The sequence below is a fragment of the Apium graveolens genome, chromosome 5, assembly GCF_009905375.1.
Source record: "Apium graveolens cultivar Ventura chromosome 5, ASM990537v1, whole genome shotgun sequence".
Lineage (NCBI taxonomy): Eukaryota > Viridiplantae > Streptophyta > Magnoliopsida > Apiales > Apiaceae > Apium > Apium graveolens.
In genome coordinates, this window is record NC_133651.1 from 62,581,461 (window position 1) to 62,597,658 (window position 16,198).

Here is a 16,198-nt window from a genome sequence, read left to right on the forward strand (position 1 = left end):
TTATTGTCATAGAACATGATCCGATGAATCATTTACGTCAATTTGTATTTGATTGTGTTGGGAATGGTTCTGCGCATGGAACATCTGTACAAAATAGCACTTAATCAAGTATTCAAAGTACACAAATGAAAATGCATGGCATGTATTATCATAAGATGTGTCCTTGCTCATTGCATTCAGAACAGGAGCTTCTATTTGATTACTTGAGTAAACTTCTGCTTAATAAATAATAATAATAATAGATATGCAAGAGACATGCAAAATAAAAGCTCACGGCTGCTGTGGCAAGTTCAAAAGTTCTGCTGCTACTTAACCAAGTCGAAAACCGATTTGTGTGGCGATATAAATCATGTCATTTGATTTTGGTAGTCCCAAAATCTAATATTCACTTATGTTTTTGCTTTCGGTTTAGCTGATGTAGAATGTTGTAGCTAAATCAAAGCCTTCAAACTCATGACTATATATATAGCAACTGAATATGTCCTTTCTCTATTTCGCGATTATAGTCGTTTGCTTTTCAGGGATTCAAAATCAAAGTTGTAAACCAGATTTGTGCTTACTTTTTGATCATCTCAGCATAACACACTTGTCCGGCCTAGACAGGCTTTTAAGATTGACGGAGTGTGTACCTGGAAATTGTGTAAATGCTATATGTTGTGTGATGCGAATTGCCACACAGCAATGGTCGAACCTAACTTTGAGAAAGTTCAATACTGGTTGTGGTGGGATTTGCGCTGGGATACCCCCGACCATTGACTTAACATTAAAAAGAAACTACTGATGCAAAACTAAAACCTATCCTGTTTTACCTCATTTATATTTGAATACGAGATCTAAAATCTTTTATTGCAATTTAATCTCCATGATGTGATTTTTACAGGACTCCCTCCACCGTTCTGATTAATTATCATGTTTGATTTTCAATTTTCCCTCCTCCGTTCTGATTAGTTATCATGTCTAATTTTCAATTTTGGGTCGGTAAAGATTTTGATATATAGTATTCACTCTCTGTGTGTGATTTATTTTATTTTCATGTTCAATTTTTGAATAGTTAAATTAATCAAAATTAGATAAGTTGTTCTCAAAAACATTATTCTCTTTATTTTAAATATACAAGTTTTAGTTTTTCAAATAATATTGTGATAGTTTTTAATCTACGGTAAACAATGAAAATTGAGTCAACAAAAATGATTTGGGGGGGCGATGATGACACGTCCCCAGCTGCTAAACACGAGAGGGGCACACATTAAGCATGCTGAACTCCACGCATAAGCTCATTTAAACTTGAAAAGCCCACGCGCACGTTTCATCTCAAAGTCTTCCGATTTATAGCCCCCTTCCAATTAGTATTTGTAACTGAACTGTTTTAAAAACTGCTTCCCTGTATTGTGTAGAAACAAGAACAATACTAAAATAAAATTCAGAATTATACTCAAATAGAGTATACACTTGTATGTATGTCAATGCACCTGTTTTTGCATGAACCATGCAATACATGGGAAGTAAACGATCTAATAACATTTCTTCAAATATATTTACCTGATTCTTCCATCATTTTAATGGAATGTGATTGATGGTGATTTATAACCAGAATCATTTTTTATTAATTAAACTAAATTTCATAAGAAACAAATTTTACTTCTTGCTGATCCATCTTTGATTGTTTTTGTTTTTTGAGAAGATTCAAGTATTTGTTTTTGAAAACCATATGATTTTTAGTTCAACAATTGTTTTTGGAAACAAGATTATACGATTATTTGTCTATACCTGTGTGTTTATTTTAGGTTAATATAATTAATTACTAACCAATTAATATACTAAGATAATCAATGACCATTAAAGAGGATATATCTCGGACTGATAGTCAAGACGTTATGTTATATACCGGAAAAGAATGTAACTGCATTCACTAATCAGAGACATGAAACATGCTACTTTTTCATTTTAAGCTAGCTGTGTGTTTTCCATGTTTCCGTTCATACTATCTTCCTGCATACATGATACATGAACATTCTCCTCCTATATATAGATACCCTATATACTTATCTTTCCGTATCATACAAACATTAACACATCGAGAGAGAGAGAGAGAGAGAGGATTTAAGGATGGAGGCAAAGTGTATCCAAGTAATGATAAGGATGATACTGATGGTTTTGTTTGGAGGTTACATATTCATATGGGTGATGTTACCTACAGATGTATATAATCATCACTGGCTACTCAAAATTGGAGCAGATACCATGTCTACTTACTTTGGAACACAAGGTTCTTTATTTTATCTAATTAAATCCATTTTTATTGTCTTATCTATGTACAACACTTTTAAGAAACTATGACTGTTTTGTATTCTAATCATATGTAGTAATTTATATACCCTGCTGAATTGAAATGAACAGGTGCAACAATCCTCATCAACACATTTCCAATTCTCTTCATTGCGGCCTTAGGATGTGTGTATCTTCATTTTGGGACTAAAACTACAGGCCCTGAAAAAGAAGGGTACACAAAATTAATTTTTCAATTAACTAGTACAATTCCATTATTATAATATTTAGATGTGGAAATTAATGTAATTTATTTTCTATTTTCTTAAAATTAAAAGGGATGCCAAGAAACAGGGAGCAGATGCATGGAAGAGGCCAATGATAATGAAGGGACTAGGCATTGTTTCTGGAATAGAGCTATGTTTTTTCATCATGTTCATCGCTCTCTTAGCTTGGTCTTTCTCAGTTTACGTAGGAATCAGTTTTGCTAAAATTACCGCAAAATCAGCAGCAATGTGGGGTGAAACAGTGTATGACTTCCTCCCTCCCTATACACAAGTAATTTAATTAACATAAACTGTAATTTCAGGCAAGAAATAATCATGTTTATCTTTTTGGGCAGTTGGGAATCAAGGCTAGCTAATGCAGGACTAATGCTTGGGCTAACGGGGAACATATGTCTAGCATTTCTGTTCTTTCCGGTGACTCGGGGATCGTCAGTGTTGCCATTGTTGGGAATTACCTCAGAGGGAAGTGTCAAGTATCACATATGGCTAGGCCACATTGTTATGAACCTCTTTACCGCTCATGGCCTTTGTTACATTTTCGTGTGGGGTTGCGTACACACTCTGGAAGAGGTATCTCTCCTGGCATTGGCTTCAATCTTAATTTGAAAATAAGTTTATATGTCGGACCAAAAATAATTTTAATGATCTTCAATAATTTTTAAAATGAAATTTATGTCCTGAATCAATTTTTTTAATTTTTTTAAAAATTGTTATTGCATGCAGATGCGGCAGTGGGCTAAAGCTGATATATCAGTTGTAGCTGGGGAAGTAGCTTTAGCTAGTGGATTGGTTATGTGGGTGATGACGATTCCTCGTATTAGAAGGAAGATATTCGAGCTCTTCTTCTACACTCATCATCTTTACATTGTCTTTATTGTTTTCTTTGTATTCCATGTGGGCTTCTCATATGCCTGCACTATGCTCCCTGGTCTCTACCTCTTCTTAATTGATCGATTTCTTCGATTTCTCCAATCACGACAACATATTCGTCTAGTTTCAGCTCGCCTTTTACCATGTGAAACTGTTGAACTTAACTTCTCCAAGACCAAAGGTACAATTACATATGTAGCACAGTTGTTATTTAATTATCCTCATTAGATTGGATAATTATTAATTGATGATTTTGACAACTCTGTGGTAACCAGGCTTGAGTTATACTCCAACAAGCATTATGTTTGTAAATGTGCCTAGCATATCCAAAGTTCAATGGCATCCTTTTACAATTACTTCAAATAGTAAACTGGAGCCCGAGAAGATGAGTGTCATGATCAAAGGGGATGGAAGTTGGTCTAAGAGACTGTTTCACATTCTCTCCTCACGTTCTTCCGTTGATCGTCTTGATGTCTCTGTCGAAGGACCTTATGGCCCTGCCTCGACCAATTTCTTAAGGTAGGCTAGGAGTATAATCATGTGTTCAGGCTAACATTTGGTATGAAGATTTTGTGCAAGGGTCACTATATTCATTTTTTTCCTATCTAATATCAATACGATTTTGGTAACATGTTTTCGTGAATTTATCTGCCAAAATTTTACTCTAATCTTGCTAACAAGTCATGTGAACCTGTCTTCTCGGATAACACTGCATTCTTGATTATACGCTGTGATTACTATGTTCTGATACAACTAAAAATGTAAAATTGCAGGCACGATGCTCTTGTAATGATAAGCGGAGGAAGTGGAATCACCCCATTCATCTCCATTTTTCGGGAGCTTGTACACATGTGTGAAACACTAAAGTGCAAGACTCCTAAAATTCTTCTAATCACTTCGTTCAAAAACTCTTCAGACCTTACCATGCTTGATCTACTTCTTCCAATTTCAGACGGGCCCTCAAACTTTTCCAACTTAGAATTACAGATTGAAGCATACGTAACAAGAGAGAAACAACAAACAACAGAAATAAAGAACATAAGATCCGTATGGTTCAAACCCAATCCATCACACAGGAGCATAACTTCAAATCTTGGCAGAAACAGTTGGCTTTGGCTTGGTGCAATCATATCTTCGTCTTTTGTACTATTTCTCGTACTGATGGGGATTGTAACTCGCTTCTATATATACCCAATTGACCATAACACAAATCATATATATTCTTACACAGCACGAGGCTCGTTAAGTATGTTACTCATATGTATCTCTATAGCCATAACTTCAACCGCGGCTTTCCTGTGGAACAAGAACAAAAATGCCATGGAAACTACACAGATACAGAATATTGAGGGTGCAACACCAACGGCATCTCCAAATTCTACATATTTTAATGCCGAAAGAGAGCTTGAAAGTCTTCCACAGCAATCACTTGTCCAATCAACAAACGTGTACTATGGTGAAAGGCCAGATTTGAAGAGTGAGTTCAGTTCTCTCATCTATTTACTAATTAACAAACTTAATATTGGTATGTTGTGTTAATGACATGGAACTTAATTTTTGAAAATAAAATTGCAGGATATTTGTTTGAACGAAAGGAATCGAGAGTTGGAGTACTTGTCTGTGGACCAAAGAAGATGAGACATGAGGTTGCCAACATATGTTCATCTGGTTTGGCAAAAAATCTTCATTTTGAGTCCATCAGTTTCAGTTGGTGATTTCTCTTATGATGTTTTGATGATTGGAAGAGTTTTCTGATATCGGTTACAGAAATGAAGTGGTATTAAGAACAAATGTTGTAATTGTTTTACCAAGATTCGAATAAGTTTTTGTTTTAATGCATGGTCATATTGTAATGTTTGCCTTATCATATAGGATTTATATGTTGCTTATTCGTAAGAACCACAGTACCCAGTTTCGAAAAACATCAGGTCCTTGGAATCGGATATGTAAGAAAAGTGATGCTGGAGAAAGAAATTAAAACTGTAAATTTTAATCAACAGTCGTGTTCTCTCTTGCTGCTGTGTTCCTTCTGTGTTGTATATTTATAAATAAAAGATATTGGGCCACTTTTATATTTATGTTTTGCTTTGGTTATTATTTTGTCGCCAAACGTACTTTGGTTTGGGCAATCGCCCGGTTTAGCCTAGGCCAGGCCCATTCTAACATAAACACAAAATAAAAAACCGCCCCCCTATGCCTATTATCATAAACACGAGCAAATAAAAAACAGTATGGGATTGACTGTGTGAGGGTATTTTTATCTTTTCATTAACACTTTTGCTCCTAAATTATAATTTTTTGCTTACCCTTTTAATTTTAATAGGTGCCATCAATATGCCTTCGTTTTTTTATCTTTTCTTTATACTTCTTAAACTTTTTTGCCAATCCCAAATGTCAGGAAACTAGTGAGATAGAGAGAAGAGAGTTATCATTTACAACTAAAAATGTCGACAAAAACAGCTAACTTGAAAACAAATGAAGAAGAAGAAGAAGAAAATAACAATGACAAGAAAACACAAACGAGTAGATTTCCAATGCGAAGGTGGGGGAAGAATGGGGCCAATACATTGGTTAACTTGGGTGCTTTATTTTATAAAAATACAATACAATACATGACAAATGAAATGAAAATCTATCTAGGAATCTTGTAGTAGCAACTGGCAATGGCTTTCAACAATAATTGGAATGCAATGGACAAAGATTAAAAAGCATGTTACATCAATTCAACTTTATCTTATGAAAAGGAAACAATTTTAGTGCTCATTAGGCCCACCGCCCAACAATACTTCTAGACAACTAATACAAGATCCAAACAACAGTCAGTTTCAGGCCCATTTTGATAATTGATAGACGAGGTGAATTTATTTCAGGCTCCGTCGGTCCCTCTCAAATATTTACATTTGGATTGAACACGAAATTTAAAAAAAATTATAAAGTAGTGGAAGAAAATTAAAAAAAGTGTAAAGTAGTGAGACCGATTAATAATATATGTATAAAATTGGTATGAAGAGAAGTAGTGGATGTAGTTATTTTAAAAGCTAGCTTATAGCCCGTGCGATGCACGGTTTTTTAAAATATATTTGTTTTATTCTTTAAAATTTTATAAATTTATTTTAGAATTTTTTAATGTAAATATATTGTTACTCTTGTTTGTATTTATACTGTTATAATTTTTTACAGTTTATTGTAATATTGTTCCAACAATTATGCAGATATTGAAAAATATACGAATGTTGAATTTAATTACTTTCTTGTCACGTATATTATATAGCTATTAAGATTATATCATTGCATCATATTAGAGTTATATCATTGCTTCATATTTTTGTATTTGGGGATTAGTAGAACAATTCTTTTTATTTATGATTGATTGAATCTCTAATCATATTTTATCTAGAATCGTACTTGGAAATTATATCGTATTCTCGTGTTTAAATAGTATTAGAACAATGTGATTATTTTCTATTCATTATTGTATTAAGAATTTTCTAATTGATTTTAGAGATTTAATTTTTTTCTAATTAGATATTTTATTATTATTCTATTTACTTTAGGATTTTTACTTCTTTTTGGTTTAAATCTTATGTTCTATTCAATTTAAAATAATGTAAGATATAATAAGATATTTTTTATTATTTATTTAGTTTATGATGCCTATTCCTTTTTGTTTTAAATTTTATATTCTATTCAATTTAGAATACGGTTGATTATAGAAGAATTTGTGAAGGGTTATGAGTCATAATGTATTTACAATTTTATTTTAATATCTAATTTTATAATCTAACGGCTAGAATATTATATTTTATGATCCAACGGTTGAGATTATTTTGGCGGTACAGGACTATAACTACCAAATATTTGGATAAGATCCCTCTTATGCATATTATATAATAAGGATATAATTATAAAAAATTTACTATTTTTGAAAAATTTTGAAATGTAAACAATTGGAAGGGACATCCAAAAAAAGAAAGTGTAAACAAATGAGAGGGAAGAGGGAGTACTAGTTAGTAGTTGGTAATCTCTGTCCGGTTCGAAATTAAAAATAATATCAAGTTATTATTTTTATCAAATTGAACATCATAATTCATACGAAATATAGCTTGATCGGTTAAAAATAAACTGACGCTTATATATACACCAACAAATAAAAATTAAAGTAAAAATAAAATTTATAGAGAGTATAAGTAATTTTGTGTTAGTTGAGACTAAATTACATAAAATTTTAAAAATACTTAAATGAAATGAAAATAAAGTTTATAGAGAGTAGAAGTTAATTTGTGTTAGTTGAGATTTAATTACATAAAATTTTAAAAATACTTACATAAAATTTTAAATATAGTTAGTATAGTTTTCTAGTGAATACCAAGATTTCGTACTTTTGTGTTTAAAAAAAACATGTTTTCGTTTATTAGTATAGATAGTTGATAACCCGTACAAAGCACGAGCCCGAAATTAAATATATCGAATTATTATTTGTAGATAATTGAATTTATAATCCGTGCGAAACACGGATTGAAATTAATATATGAATATCAAATATTAAATTGATACTCGCAAAAAATAGTTATATGGTTAAAACGAATCGAATAACTTGTAAATTTCTAGTATAATTCTAGTTGTGCATTGTTTTACTTGATATAGATCTCTAACATATTAGTTTTGCTTTTTTAAAGCGGATTGTATATTTATCTTACGAACCAAATATTTGTTATTTTAGATAATTTGATATTAATTTATTTGTTAATTACTTTATAATTAGCTTATTCAATATAGTTTATTTAGTATAACTTAATTATCGATAAAAATAATTTTTTCAAATTAAAAGTAAATAAATGTTATTATACTTAATTTACCATTACTTAATATAATCTAAATACAGCCCATAAAATTGTTACCGTTAAACAATGTTTTTTAACTAAAGAGTAAATAGCGCTGCGATGGACAATAACAAATACGATCGTTAAATCAATAAGTTTCGATTTAAAAGTTAATAAATGTCACTAAAGTCATTTACTATCATTAATTATTTTAAAATATTATTATTCAATATAAAATAAATTAACGCTAGGATGAATACTAACTAATAGAAAATAAAGTTTACGGAGAATAGAAGTCAATTTGTGTTAGTGGTTTACTTATTAGTTAATAGTTTTCCAAATTAAAAACAAATGTATATTATTTTACTTAATTTAACGTAACTTAATAAAATTTTAATGTAATTCATAAATTCACTTATTTTTTATTTTATAAAATTAAATAGACGATTGGATGAACACTAACTAATTGAAAATAAAAATTTACACAAAATAGAAGTTGATTTGTGTTTAAAACAAAATTTAGATACTTTAATACTTTTAGTACATTGTTTTTTATATGACGTTTAACTTTTGTGCACACACTTCTAAGTGTTTTGACCGCATAGTTCGAATAATAATTTTTAATTTTTCTTTTTATGAATAAAAATATATAACTAAAATTTTAATTTATAAAAAGAAAATTTTAAAAAATATTATTTTATCCATGCGGTCAAAGGACTTAAAATTATGTGCAAGAAAGTAAAAAACATATGAAAAAAATATCAAATTATACATGATTTCACTTATCAATAAAGATTATAATACTAAAGACTCACTATAACGACTGGGAAGTTCGCGACATAATTAAGTGAATAAAGTATGATTTTTGAGGTGTAATTATAAATTATGTGACTAAATGATTTTGTTGGTTAATTGTCCTTGTTGTATATTAGTATCTGGGAGCGTAGAAAGATGCGTTCCAATTTGATGCGTCAGCATAGGGGTTAAGCTGTGTTATCGAGCCGTCAGATAGAACGAACCCATCTTAAAAAGGGATTAAAGTGTTTAAATGTAAACTATGTGTTGATATGTGAAATGGAATATTTAAGTGAGTATTATGTTCTAGTGACGTGTCGGTTGGTAAAGATAATTGTAAAGCGTAATTGAAACGCTTAGCGTCGGGCCGTCAAGCAGAATGCAACCCGTTACGTAAAAAAGAGGAATAATAATAAAAAAGGGAAATTTCATGATCAGACATGAGTTGTGATGTGTATATATATGTGCTTGCTTGTTTGTATGCATGATTACGTGATTTGTTAATTTTTAAAAGGATTTAAGGGATTTTTTTGAATTAAATAAGGATTATTGAACCTTTATACATTTTTATAAAATTATTTGAGTAAGGTCAAAGCGTGGAATTTATTTTGTTATCTTTAAAATAGTCACAGAGACTTTCTAAAAATGATAGACGGATTTATTTCGTGATTGGTGCATTTTAAAATGATTTTATCAAGTTAAAATTCTATTTTGAGTGCAATCTTGTAAAATTCGTATTAAATAAAGCGTACACTTAAAAATCATTCTGAAAATATGGCTGAAAAGCTAATTTCGAGATCTCAATTATAAAATTATTAATCGTACCAATTCCATCTTTTCTGAGAGAGATATTTATTAATTAAATTTATTTTTGGAAAGGAATAAAGAATGATTTGGTGATATAATTGCCTAATTACTAAACTACCCTTCCTTGGTAATATATAAACCCCACTCACCCCCTTTATTTTCTTTCCTTACCTCGACCTCTCTCTTCTTCTCTCATTCTCTCATTTCTTTTTCTCTCTCTCACTCTCGATATTCTCTCTCTCTTCAACCCTTCCCTTAATTCTTCATCATTTTCGATTGTAAGACCATGATTATGTGAGATTTTGCTTCATCTATCTAGATATATAGATGCATGTTGCTATCTCTAAGGTTTTTGAAAAATCTGAAGTTGAAGTTGGTTGTTTTGATTCGGTTCTTATGAGAACAAAAAGGTGTTTAATTTTTAAATGATTTGAAGTGATGATATGTGCTTGCATGTGTGAATTTGTTGTGAAAATTGGTGGTTGAAGGTTGGAAACCCCTTAGTGGGGGCACCACCGTGAAGCCACCGCCACCGGTGATGAACTCCAGTAAACCGGTGGTGAGTGATGATGTTCTAACTGAGCTCTAACATTCGTAAAACTTATTTTCAGTATTTGCATGTGGTGATTACCTAAAAACCGAATGGGTTTTTAATTTTAAAAGTTATTAAGTTGATTTTTGTTGATTAAAGTGATTGTGGGTTATTGTTTTAGGATAATAGTGAGGAATTAGAATAATTGATGATTTAAGGATTTGGAATAATGTTTGCATGTGATGATTTCTTAAAACCCGTATGGATTCTTGATTTTTAGAGGATCAAATTGATTTTTGTGATGAAAATGACTTGTTGATGTTTATCCTTAGAAATTATTGGATAATTAGATTGATTGGTAGAACAATTGCTTAAATGGTTGCATGCATGTTATGATTCTTAAAAATTTTGAATGTACTTGATTGTTCTTGAAGAATTAAGATTGATCGATGTGTTTAAATGGACTTTAGAGATGATTTCGATTTGGTTTTAGAAGAAATAGTAAATGCATGTCAACATATAGGTATGCATGTAAGTGATTAGGCTAAAAGATGATTTAAAAAGGATGAGTGGTGACTTGATCCCAGGTTTATATGCGATTTTGGTGATGCATGTTAATGTTTGATTCTTGGGTTGTGTTTTGTGGTTATAGCCGAATGGAATATAGGTATAAAAGTGTGATTGATTAAATTCTATACTACAGAGTATCGTAAAATTCTTATACTATCTGCCACTCAAATTGTCTATTGAGATTCATAATTCAATGTTCTTTGTCCTTGCCTTTTCTTGAAACTCTTGTTTGAGATACTCCCAGATTATTAAGGCCGTTTCCAACATCAAAATTCTTGTATACAGTGATTCATATACCACAACAAACATTCAAATTTGCCCTTATAAATCTTCGATTGCTTCAAATTATAGATCTTAATTTGCTGCATCATGGAATTCTCTTATTGACGGTATTGTTCATTTTTTCTTTCACCGCTTCTCCAATATCCCACGCCTTCATTTTGACAGCCAGCAGGGGAGGAATAGGAGAATAAGAGTTTAAACTCACGGAACAAAAGTATTTAATGGATGCACTGCACTCAATAGCTATTTTCAGGATAAGAAGATTATTGTTCAGGCCATGTAGAGTATTGAACTTTTATAGCGATGCACCCCTGTTATTGATTCTTGAGATATCATTTCATTGTCCTTGGGAACTTGTTATTTATAAGATTATTGTTCAAACCCTTTGGTAACCTTTTCTTATCCTGATCACCTGCTAATACCTTGAATTCTTGTAAACCCTATGAGAACCTTTGTGAATCCCTTGAGTAATAATCCTTCATTTCTTTATAATCTTATTCACGATGATCCTTAAAACTGCTATGATTCCCTAACTTGTGTACCTTGTGATCATTTGATCAAGATCCCTAGAATTGAACTTTGCTTATCCTTGATCCATTTCTCTATCTTTGAATTCTTGAAATTAAACTTTAGAATGAGTTTTGACTCGGAAGAGTCTGAATGATTTCATATTCTCGGTAATGATAAAATGAATTTAGTAAAACTTTTCTTTTCCAAACACAAGGTTTTCCAAACGAATTCCTGATGGATTGGATTGAGACGTAAGAGACTAGTGGGACTAGTCCAGTCATAAAAAGAGGCTAGTAGGGCTAGTCCAGTTTAAGGCTGAAATTATGCCATAGGTACCTTAAATACCATATGGAGGTCGGTACGGGCTGATCACCCGTATTATTATGAATTGAAAGATAAAGTAGTCCAATCAAGGGTTCCATAATTATTTAAAGAGGAATTGAATTTTTATTCAGTGTCTGATTCTCTGAAAATGAAATGGCTTATACTGTTTTGAAAAGAGTTTATTGTGATATTAATTAGCTTAACAAATAACACTGGTGCTCCCTACGGAGACACACTGGGTCTTATCATACCCTTATCCAAGAGTTCCTGCAATTGAGTAGCTAATTCCTTCATTTCTAATGGGGCTAACCGGTAAGGTGCCTTTGAAACTGGCACCGTCCCTGGAGCCAACTCAATAGCAAATTCAATCACTCTATCGGGTGGTAATCCTGGAAGGTCTTGTGGGAATACATCTTCAAATTCGTTGACTACCGGAATATCTTGTAAGTTGGGCACCTCCTTCTACGTGTCCACCACATAGGCTAGGTAAGCCTCATTTCCTTTTCGTAGCATCCTTTTGGCCTGGGCCATAGTCAAAAATTTTTGCGTCTGCCTCTTTCCTCTAAATATGACTTCTTTCTTTCTTGGGATATTCAACTTAACTTTCTTCCCCTTATAGTCTATCTGAGCATCATTGCTAGATAGCCAGTCCATTCCCAAAATTACATCAAACTCCCCCAATTTAAAAGGAATCAGATCAACACTAAAAGATTGTTCCCCTATGCCTAACTCACAGGCGGGGTGAATCTGGTTAACAAGAATAACTTCATGATTGGCTATTTCTACTTGTAAGGGTTCTATCAAGGGTTCAACCTTAAGTCTTAATTTATATGCAAAGTCTCTTGATATAAAAGATTTAGTTGCTCCCGAATCAAATAAAACATTTACACTAGCTGAATTTAGAGAAAGGGTACCTGCTATGACATTTGAGTCTTTCATAACATCCTGGACTGTCATGTTGAAAGTCCTTGCAGTAGGTGGCTTATTAGAAGCAGCCATGCTTGCTCCTGAAGCTGCTGGTTTATTCCCTGGGCATTCCCTCCTCATGTGGCCTGGTCTTCCACACTGATAACAGATGGTGGTCGGGCTGATACTAGGGGGTTGCGAAGTATACTTGTTAGAATAGTGACCCTCTCGACCACACTTAAAGTAGGTTACTGGCTTCCCCTTACACTCCCCAGAATGCATCCTACTGCAAGTGTTACAGGCTGGTAATGGGGGTCGAGACTAGTTGGAATAGGACCTTCCTGACTTCTGGCCACTCTGGCTCACATTCACACCCATTGGCCGCTTAAACCCAGTACTCTTTCCTGGTAGGGACACTGCTCCTCGATTAAATCTAGTTGAGAAGCTCCCCCATGTGGAACCTCCACCCATGCTCATACTTTTCCTCTTTATTCCCTTCTTCTCTCTTTCCTTCTGCATCTGTTCACTTTCGGCTTCTACAATTGTTGCCTTTTGCACCAGAGCGGCATAATCCGTAAGCTCAAGGATTGCCACCCTATTCTGAATCCACAGTTTCAGTCCCTGCTGAAACCTCCTAGCTTTCTTTTCCTCGGTGCTCACAAACTCCGGCACAAACCTTGATAACTCAGTAAATTTTTCTTCGTACTCTGCTACAGATAAGTTATTCTGCTTTAGCTCCAAGAACTTGAGCTCCATCTGGTTCTCCATAAACCTCGGGAAATACTTTCCCAAAAACAACTGACTGAACCTCTCCCAGGTTATGATAGCATCTGTCTCCATGTTTTTTTTGGCCTCCCACCAGTAGTTGGCCTCTCCTTTCAGAAGGTAGGTAGCAAATACAGTCTTCTGTGCCTCATCGGTACTCAGAATCTCAAAGGATTTCTCCATTTCCTTTAGCCATGCCCTTGCCTCAACTGGGTCGGCTGATCCGTGGAACTCAGGGGGCTTAAGGGACTTGAAAGCCCTGAAAGAGTTTTCCACAATATTGTTATTTCCTTGAGGGGGTGGGTTGGGTTGACGTTCCAAGTTCTTCCTTAGTAGTTGCATGAACTGACCCATGGGATCCATACCTGGGTTTGGTACTGGTTGCTCAACCTCAGTTTCTCATTCTTCAGCCTCTATCTCAAATCCATCAACATCATTTATTTCCTCCTCCTCTTCATACAGGGAGTCATCCTGTTCAACATAATCCTCTTCTTCCTCTTCACTGTGTTCTTGGTTCCTACCGTCCTGGTTATGGCTTCTCTGGTCCTCTGATCCAGGGTTCGTCCTAGTTCCAATCTTTCTTGGCGGCATGATACTGATAAATATTTGGGAAATTCAATGTTAGGTCACAATCATACACAACATTGTGCCTTGCACAGTTCTATAATGGGGAGAATGTATCTCGCAATTCTATTATTTTATGACAGTTCTAATAAGAAGTGCAGTAATAATAATGATAAAAATAGTGATCTCGTCACTAAGGAACTGAACTGAAAGGAAACAAATATATACATAATGCGAGAAATAAATAGTTTGATCTTGGTCAAAAGTACAACAGTGCTACAGCTATTTACCCAAAAGTGATACACAAGAGTCTATCTGTCTAGTCAGAAAAAGGGATGCTATATACAAGTCAACTATCCCGGAAAATTGGCTCTTACTATGGCCTCGACTAACTAGATAACTAGACTATCCCATCGCCGGTCCTGAATCACACACCGGAGCGGGTCAGCTCCCATACCCTTTCCATCGCACGACGGAAGATATAGTCGGCCTGCCGCCTGGAGATCCTACCATGCCTGTCCCCCTGGAGCGATCGGAGTCTCGCTCGGGATGTGAGTTCTATCCCCATCAGCTCCCTCCTCAAGGATCGGGGTATAGCAGCCCTAGTCTCATAAGCTCGGGCACGCCTACCCGCCCTCTCCGCATCCAACTCCCTCCTGACCTCATCCAGCCGGGCCTCAGCAACAGCCACTCGGGTCCTCAGTACATCCTGAACATAGCCGTGAGCTAACAAAGACTGCCTATGGGCAGGGTCGAGAGGTGGTGAATCCGGAGCCGCTGGAGGTGCCTCCTCGGTCTGCCTAGGCTCGGAAGTATGGGTCTCTGAGCTGTCATCATAGGGGCTCCAAGATAGTGGTGGAGGGGTAGGAGCTCTGACCACTGGGAGTGTGGGTAAAGGGGTACCAGTGTACTCCACTATAGCTCCGACATGCTCCTCAGTTACTGGGACCTCATCCGGGTCCTCCTCATCTGAAATAGCAATAATCTCTGTCTCTAACTCCTCTGAGGGGTCCTCCTCATCCTCCTCCATCTCAGGCTCCTCCTGATCCTCGGCATCTAGCAGTGCCTCATCATGCTCACGCTCGAACATCTCAGGGTCCTCTATCTCATGTGCCTACACATTAAACGAGCTAAGTTACTATCATGATACTTATAAGGTTTCCCGTAAGGGTTTTAACTGTCAATGCTACTTTAAGTAGTCCGACCATAAACTTGGCAAGAGTTCTTATTATCTTTGTGAGTTTATTATTATATCGTCGCATCATCTCTGAGGTTTATAACGCTTAGCTCTAATACCATTTCTGTAACACCCCCAGATCCGGGGTCGGGGATCCGGGTCATCACGGTCTTTCTTTCCACAATATCACTTAACTTAATTAATAATAAATAACCTCATGCTGTGACCCCACACTAACACACACCACAGCCCGTTATAGTCTCAGAGATGAAATTGAAATATGTACAAGTTCTTGAATCCACAATTTAAAAGTTATTACAACCCAAAATGATTACTTGATAAGTTTACAGTTAATTGCCATTATCTGCCACAAGTTATAATTATACAATATTTGGTTCCCAAAAGTAGAATGCCTGATCTACCAATAGATCTACCTCTGCAGCTATAACAGCTACAACATCAACGGGAAGACGCGGGACGCTTCCCACGCACTTGCGCTGGGTCTGCTTGAGTCTGGCCATCTTTCCTAACTGTTGTTGTGTGATGAAGAAATAAAGCAAGAGTGAGCATTATAGCTCGCAAGATAATATATAGCGTAAACAATAATGCAAGTATCTAAATGGATAACTTACTAGAATCCTTTATCAAGTGTAAGGTAGGTACTTACTGGATATAAGCTTAAAGGAAGATGAAGTTACCAATTACTTCTTTATACTTATACCAT

At 34.5% G+C, this 16,198-nt stretch overlaps 1 protein-coding gene across 1 annotated transcript; it reads left to right on the top strand.

The window, feature by feature from the left end:
* Positions 1 to 1,973: 1,973 nt before the first annotated feature.
* On the top strand, positions 1,974 to 5,480 carry LOC141724088 (ferric reduction oxidase 2-like). Its single transcript, XM_074526073.1, has 8 exons — positions 1,974 to 2,266; positions 2,398 to 2,500; positions 2,604 to 2,795; positions 2,888 to 3,122; positions 3,276 to 3,603; positions 3,698 to 3,941; positions 4,196 to 4,899; positions 4,998 to 5,480. The coding sequence occupies exons 1-8, from the start codon at positions 2,107 to 2,109 to the stop codon at positions 5,135 to 5,137; spliced, it is 2,106 nt and encodes a 701-aa protein (XP_074382174.1). The 5' UTR covers positions 1,974 to 2,106; the 3' UTR covers positions 5,138 to 5,480.
* The last annotated feature ends 10,718 nt before the right edge of the window (positions 5,481 to 16,198 follow it).

Coding starts and splice junctions, on each gene's coding strand:
- LOC141724088 (XM_074526073.1), top strand. CDS start 2,107: ATGGAGGCAAAGTGTATCCAAGTAATGATAAGGATGATACTGATGGTT. Junction 3,604..3,697: donor TAACTTCTCCAAGACCAAAG/GTACAATTACAT, acceptor TGTGGTAACCAG/GCTTGAGTTATACTCCAACA. Junction 4,900..4,997: donor TGAAAGGCCAGATTTGAAGA/GTGAGTTCAGTT, acceptor ATAAAATTGCAG/GATATTTGTTTGAACGAAAG.